Raw genomic sequence first — 7209 nt, 5'->3', positions numbered from 1 at the left:
GCCAGAATAAGAGGGGGATAGCTAATCCTGTCGAAGACTACGCTTCTGGCCACCTCCATCTTGCATCATGTAGGAGAGAGTAAATGGTAAGTTCACCAAGTAGCATCGTATAGCATAACCCTACCCGGCGATCCCCTCCTCGTCGCCCTGTTAGAGAGCGATCACCGGGTTGTATCTGGCACTTGGAAGGGTGTGTTTTATTCAGTATCCGGTTCTAGTTGTCATAAGATCAAGGTAGAAGTCCGGGTCGTCCTTTTACCGAGGGACACGGCTATTCGAATAGATAAACTTCCCTGCAGGGGTGCACCACATAACCCAACACGCTTGATCCCATTCGGCCGGACACACTTTTCTGGGTCATGCCCGGCCTCGGAAGATCAACACGTCGCAGCCCCACCTAAGCACAACAGAGCGGTCAGCACGCCGGTCTAATCCTAAGCGCACAGGGGTCTGGGCCCATCGCCCATAGCACACCTGCACGTTGCGAACGCGGCCGCGAGCAGACCTAGCAACCCACACGATCACGGCGGTTACGTCAACACGGTCCAACACGGCGCGCGCTACTCAGTCGCTGACGTCAAGAAGGCTTCGGCTGATACCACGACGCCGGGATACCCATAACTACTCCCGCGTAGATGGTTAGTGCGTATAGACCAAATGGCCAGACTCAGATCAAATACCAAGATCTCGTTAAGCGTGTTAAGTATCCGCGAACGCCGACCAGGGCCAGTCCCACCTCTCTCCTGGGTGGTCTCAACCTGCCCTGTCGCTCCGCCACAAAGTAACAGTCGGGGGCCGTCAGGAACCCAGGCCCACCTCTACCGGGGTGGAGCCACCTGTCCTTTCAGCCCTCTCATCAGAATCACTTGCGGGTACTCACCGAGCCGACCCGACTTTAGTCACCACATGTATCATGTATATAGTATATAAGTATATACCCGTGATCACCGCCCAGGTGATCACGGCCCAATAGTATAGCACAGCAGACGGACAAGAATGTAGGGCCACTGATGGAAAACTAACACCCTATACTAAGCATGTAGGATTGCAGGTAAAGGTAACAACAGTAGTAGCAAGGATAGGCTATGCATCAGGATAGGATATCAGAAAGCAGTAACATGCTACACTACTCCAATGCAAGCAGTATAGAGAAGAATAGGCGATATCGGGTGATCAAGGGGGGGCTTGCCTGGTTGCTCTGGCAAGTAGGAGGGGTCGTCAACTCCGTAGTCGAACTGGGGTTCGCCGGTAGTCTCGGGGTCTACCGGAAAGAAGTAACGGAGGGGGAACACAATAAATAACAGAGCAATCAAAACAACACAAAGCGTAACATGACAATACGGGGTGCTAGGTGTGCCCTAACGCGGTAGTAGGTGATATCGACAAAGGGGGGAAACATCCGGGAAAGTTCTCCCGAAGTTCGCATTTTTCGGACAGATGAAACGGAGGGGGGAAAGTTGCAAGTTTGCTATGCTAGGGACGTCTGGCGGACGAACGGACTACGTATTCGGATTCGTCTCGTCGTTCTGAGAAACTTTCATGTACAAAGTATTTTCGTCTGACCTACGGTTTATTTTATATTAAGTTCCAAAGATTTAGCCATGTTCTGAAATTATTAAATAACTAATTCGAAAAATAAACATAAAAGAGCTGGGTGCACCCGGTGCAGTGCACCCAGTAGTGCACCAGGGGCTGACAGGTGGGTCAGGTGGCCCAGTTGACCCAGTGAACAAAGACTGGCCAATAGAGTGAATAGTGCATGCGGGTCCCGCATGTCAATGTCACATGTGTTATATCAGTTTTAACATCTTTTAGTTAGCAGCAGGGCCCGTATGTAATAGACACATTAGGTTACCTAGTTAAGCCTAAATTAAATTAAGTTAATTAAGTAAGTAATTATTATTTATACATTTTCTGTTCTCTTTTTTTTGGCGTGGGGCCCGTTTGACAGTGTCACAAAGGCCTTAGCGGGGCGGGCGCTGGTTGCGGGCGCCCGAAGGGACGAACCCAGGCGCGCGGGCGAAGGCCGCCGAGGCGCCGGCCAGGGCAAGCGCGGGAGGCGCGGCGTGGAGGAGGCCTGCGGGTGGCAGTAGGTGGCGCAGCCGGTGCACGGACAAGTGGGGCCACGGGCGCATGGGGGCGCGTCAACGGTCGCGACGACCGCGACGAGGGCGCATGACGACTTCGGCGTCGGTGAGAAGAACGGGCGGCGTGGACAACAGCCTAAGCCGGTGAATCGAGGAGAGGGAAGAGGAGGACGGACGGCGGCTCACCCCCGTTGCAGGGGAACACCGGCGACGCTCGGTGGAGCCGCAGTTGAGGAGGAGGTCGAGGACGGCGCGGGTGATGAGGACGAGGCGGCGGGACAACATCGGGGCGAGGTGGCCTCGGTGATCCGGCGACGTCACGTCGTCGGGGAGGCGGGGTCCCGATCTAGAACGAGGGGGCAAAGGAGAGGGGCGATGACGTCCGGTGAGGACCGGCGGCGGCGCGGGTGCAAGGCGTCGGGGGCGGCGGTTGCCACCGACGGGATCCGCGCGGGGGAGGGAGAGAGAGGTGGGTGAGATCGAGGGAAGTGGGGGGAGCGAGTGGTGGAAGTGGGGGTGTGGTGGTGGATCGGGCTAGGGTTCGAGGAGGCGTGGGGGGTTAAGCGGGGAGAGGTGGGCCGGCCGGGATGGGCTGGCCGACTGGGCCGGCCAGTTGGCTAACTGGGCCGGTTGGCCCGAGGGTTCATTTTCCCGTTTTTTTACATTTTTATATTCTGTTTATTTAATCTTTCAAGTCGTTTTAGTTTTGTAAATCATATAGTTAGCACCTAAATTAGTATTACTAATTAGGCCACTGCCATAATTATTTTGGCACACTAGTAATTTAGTTATATTATTATAACTTTATAAAAGGAATTAAATTAATTGTTTTGCCCGAAGCTTTGGTTATTTTAGTGAATTTAAATATTATAAGCAATGTTGGTTTCTCCACCATTATTACTCATGAATTATTCGGCAACACCCCAACATTACAGTTTTAATATTTGAAAATATTTTATTGTTTGCTTGATTTTGAATTTGAACTCGAACCGGTTTCGAACTAACGCGAGATAAGCAACAGTAATCGAGGTGACGTGGCATCATTAACGTGGGATTACTGTAGCCTAATTATCCGGGCGTCACAGGTAAGATCAAGTACCTGACATCCTCGACCCACCTAGGGCCCCCACACGATTCTTGTAATGTTGCAGGATCGTAGTGGGCGGGAGTGCCCATGCTCTGCTTCCCGCTACTCACCGACCAGGTCACTAACCGATGGCTCGTCATGCGCAAGTGGCGCGTCGGCATGCCCATCAGGTACCAAGGCGCGGTGTTCGCCGACGAGGTGAGGGCCAGGATCAAGGGCGTCGTGTCTGGGAAAGAGGGGGAGGAGCTCCGGGAGGCGGTGAAGAAGGTGAGGGCGACGCTCGAGGTCACCACAGCGCACGGCGGGCCATTGCAGCGGAGCTTCGATGAGTTCAATGATAAGCTAACGCGTGCGTTGCGGTGGATGTTAAGCTCAGCTGTCAACCGATCGGGCAGAAGTGCTGCACGAGGGCATCGGGGAAGTGGCTACGGGTGCAGTTTATAAGTAACATCATATGTATAAGTGTCTTGTACTTTGTCGTGTGTAATGTGTGCACAGTCATTAACTCAGTGATATGCGGTGCGATCAATACGTGGTTCATTTTGTGATTACACGATGGCGCGGCTTACCAGCTCACACGACGGAGTCAAATTTGAAACAAGTTCATCAATTTCGACAAAAAGTTCACAAATTTGGAAAATATCATTGATTTTGAAAATATTTCATCAATTTTAAAAAAATCATCTATTTTGAAAAAAAGTCCATGGATTTGAAAAAAGCTCATTAATTCTGAAAAAGGTCATTTGGGCATCAATGTTGAAAACAAGTTCACAAATTTGGATAAAGTTCATTCATATTGAAAAGTTGCATTCTGAAAATATAAAAATAGAATAATAAAGAATAAAGAAAAAATGAACAAAAAGTAAAACCCAAACAAAACCGATCTAGAAAAAAACATATGAAAGAAAGAAGTAAAACTGGCTAGGAAGCTTCATAAAGCTTCCCAAAACCAGTGATTGAAATCCCTGTATACCTTTTAATGGGCCGGCCCATGCAGCATCGAAGGAGGTGGAGCGGGGTGTGCGCCCGTTTGCAGCGATGCCTTCAACTGGTGTATCGGGCGCCGAATAGGATTCACACCCATTGCGACTGGCCGATGAATCGTCACGAGCGCTAAATATAACCGTCCAAACAAACAAATAGAAGGAATATATAGCTCTAGCTTCTAGTCTTCCACGACAACCTTTTTATTTTCTTGTCCCATTTTCTTATTTGGTTTTTATTTTATTTTCTTGTTCACCTATTTTAAGTAGATTTACCTTTTTACCTTTTCGTTTATATTTCTTATCATTACTTCAATATATATGACTCTTATTTCTTTGTTCATCAGCTTTAAGAAAATGTTCGGTGCGTTTAAAAGAATGTTTGTTGGATATTTTAAGATGTTCGAGGTGTATTTAAAATAGTACATCATGTATTTAAAAAATATTCACATTTTAAAAAGTGTTCATAACATATTTCTAAAAGTATTCTTTGTGTATTTTTGAATGTGTAACTGTATTAAAAATGTTCACAGTGTATTATAAAATATTCATCATATACTATAAAATGTTAACAATTTTTTAATATTTGTCATTTTGTATTTTTTAAAACTCTAACCATCTATTAAAAATGTTTATCACGTAATAATATAATATTCGATGTGTATTTAAAAATTGTTCATCATTTTTTTCAATGTTGATGTGTATTTTTAATCAATTTTGTTTATTTGAAAATGTTCATTTTATGAAAAAAGTCTATTTTGTACTGAAAAAGTGTTCAATTTGAATTCAGAAATATTTATCATGTAATTCCAAAAAGGTTGTTGAGTACCTATTTTTTGTGTATTAAAAATATACATGAAAAACTGCGCACTAGTGTGCCATTCGTAGGATGGGAGACACGTGCCTCGCGATTCTGGACGGATGAAAACTTCATTTTGTAGCGAAGATCGCATATTCACATGCACACAATATTTTACTTTTCAATACAAAAGTAGAAGACAGGTCCATTGATCTTGGTTCTCGAAACACCTAACTTCTCAATTGTTTCTAGTCACTTATAAAATAGTCCCTGGTAATCATACACTGTAGCAAAAGGCAATTAAAGGGACTACCTTTTGACATTAATTTTCTTTTCAGATGGCATAATTAACGAAGACCACGGGCAAATAATGGACGCATGGCCCGCCCTACGAAAGCTACTGTGACAATAGAGCGGACATCAGATTGTCGGTGCGGTGGCCCGCGTTGTCCTTGAGGTGCTGGAGCGCCCTTTCGAACTCCTGTAGCTCGGCCTCCCCGAGCGCCTCAACGTCCGCCTCCCACCAGAACCGCTTCCCGGCCTACATATGCACGCCTACCACCTTCTTCCGACGACGCTCATCAAGGCAGCCTCCGCGGCCACCTCCATGCCTTTCTTCTCTATCTCACGACACAATGCCTCGAGGGCCTCCCCCATTCGCCCCCTGCACCTCTCCCTCGGTCTCTCTCGCCATGGCCGAAGCAGCCGCCGTCGTCCCGCCGACGTAGCCGCGCCCACCGTCGTCCTCGCGCTGCTCCACCGTGTCCACAACCTCCGCCTTCGTCCGCTACGCCGAGCCAGCCGAGCCCCGAGCGCTTGCACGCTCTGCACTGCCTCCACCGACCCCGTCTTCGTCGATCACCACCGGAGATCCATCTCGCCGTCGCCACCGCAGCAGCTTGTCCTCGACCTCGCCGTCTGCTCCGTCGCAACCACCGTGAGCCTGGCCACCTCCCTATCCTCTCCATTCTCCCTTTCGAGCTCTGTAGCAACTGCACGTAGCTCACCTGCACGCGCCGCCGCCGAGCCCGTCGCCGACGAGGCTCCGGCCATCCAACGGTCGCACCACCATGGCCGTTAGCTTCACCGCATCGCCAGGAGCCCGTAGCACCATCGCACGCCCCTCGCCGTGCTCTCTAGCGACGGGTTCGACTACACCCGTACCCCGGCAGCCGCACAGCTCGTCGTCGGCGTCGATTCCGGCGACCCCGAGCTCCACCACCACCACCAATCGATGCGGCCCGTTCCCAGCTGCGTGTAGATGCTCTCCGCCGCCCATTTGGTCACCGGAGCACGGATCCCGCACCCCACCGCCGCGTCTGGCCTCGCCGGCGGCTAAACGCCGGCGCGTCAGCCCAGTTGACCAGGGGTTTGACCTCCCCTGGGTCAATGACAAGTGGGGCCCGCCTGCTAATTAACCTGGGTTAGATTTAAATTAATTCTAATTAGTTTAATTAACTAACAGTGACACTGACACCGGGGACCCACACGTCAGGTTTGACCTGGATGACCCCGCTGACCCGCTGACGTCATCATGACACACTGCTGACGTAATAATCAATTTAATTACTGGAATTATTTCTATACAGGAAATTCCAGAAAATATCACAAACTTCAAAAAATCATAGAAAATAATCTATAGCTCAGAATGAAAAGATTTATATATCAAAAATGATTAGAAAATTCCAATCTATCCATCTGTACTGGTTTCATGCATGTTTAAGCAAATTAACCTGCTGTTTAATGCAGAACAAGATAAAGCACTAATAAGGGCCACTTACGAGCTTGGAATTTGAATCTTTGATTCAAAATGGTCCAAACCCATCTGGTCTTAGTTGGATTAGCCCAATACATTCATTTTGCCATGTCTCATGCATGCATCATATTGTTGCACTTTGCTTGGTGTTGATTGTGCTTCGATGTGTTCTTCGTGGTAGGTTCTGCCTCCGAGGATATTCACGAGTATTCCACCACCACTCCGTCAGGCAAGCAACCCATTGATCATTTCGATACAAACCCATCTTCTCACTTCTGCTCTCATTTACTGCATTAAGACAACGCGATTCAAACTGCTGTGTGTTGCGGTAGTTGAACCCACTTTCCTTTGCATGACCTGTCATTGCCACAGTAACTAGATGAAACCCACTAGCATGTGTAGGAGTTGATTGAGCCATGTTGTGTTCCTACAATGCTATGCTTGCTACGCTTAGAGTCGTGTCAGGTCTGGCTCATCAGGGTGATGAACTAGAGTGA

At 48.7% G+C, this 7209-nt stretch overlaps 1 protein-coding gene across 1 annotated transcript; it reads left to right on the top strand.

The window, feature by feature from the left end:
- Positions 1-2462: 2462 nt before the first annotated feature.
- LOC123157610 (UDP-glycosyltransferase 86A1-like) lies at positions 2463-3618 on the top strand. Its single transcript, XM_044575878.1, has 2 exons — positions 2463-2516; positions 3247-3618. The coding sequence occupies exons 1-2, from the start codon at positions 2463-2465 to the stop codon at positions 3616-3618; spliced, it is 426 nt and encodes a 141-aa protein (XP_044431813.1).
- Positions 3619-7209: the final 3591 nt, after the last annotated feature.

The sequence above is a fragment of the Triticum aestivum genome, chromosome 1D (assembly GCF_018294505.1).
Source record: "Triticum aestivum cultivar Chinese Spring chromosome 1D, IWGSC CS RefSeq v2.1, whole genome shotgun sequence".
NCBI classification, from domain to species: domain Eukaryota; kingdom Viridiplantae; phylum Streptophyta; class Magnoliopsida; order Poales; family Poaceae; genus Triticum; species Triticum aestivum.
The sequence above is the reverse complement of the archived record's forward strand: the minus strand, read 5'-3'. Positions and strand labels throughout refer to the sequence as shown.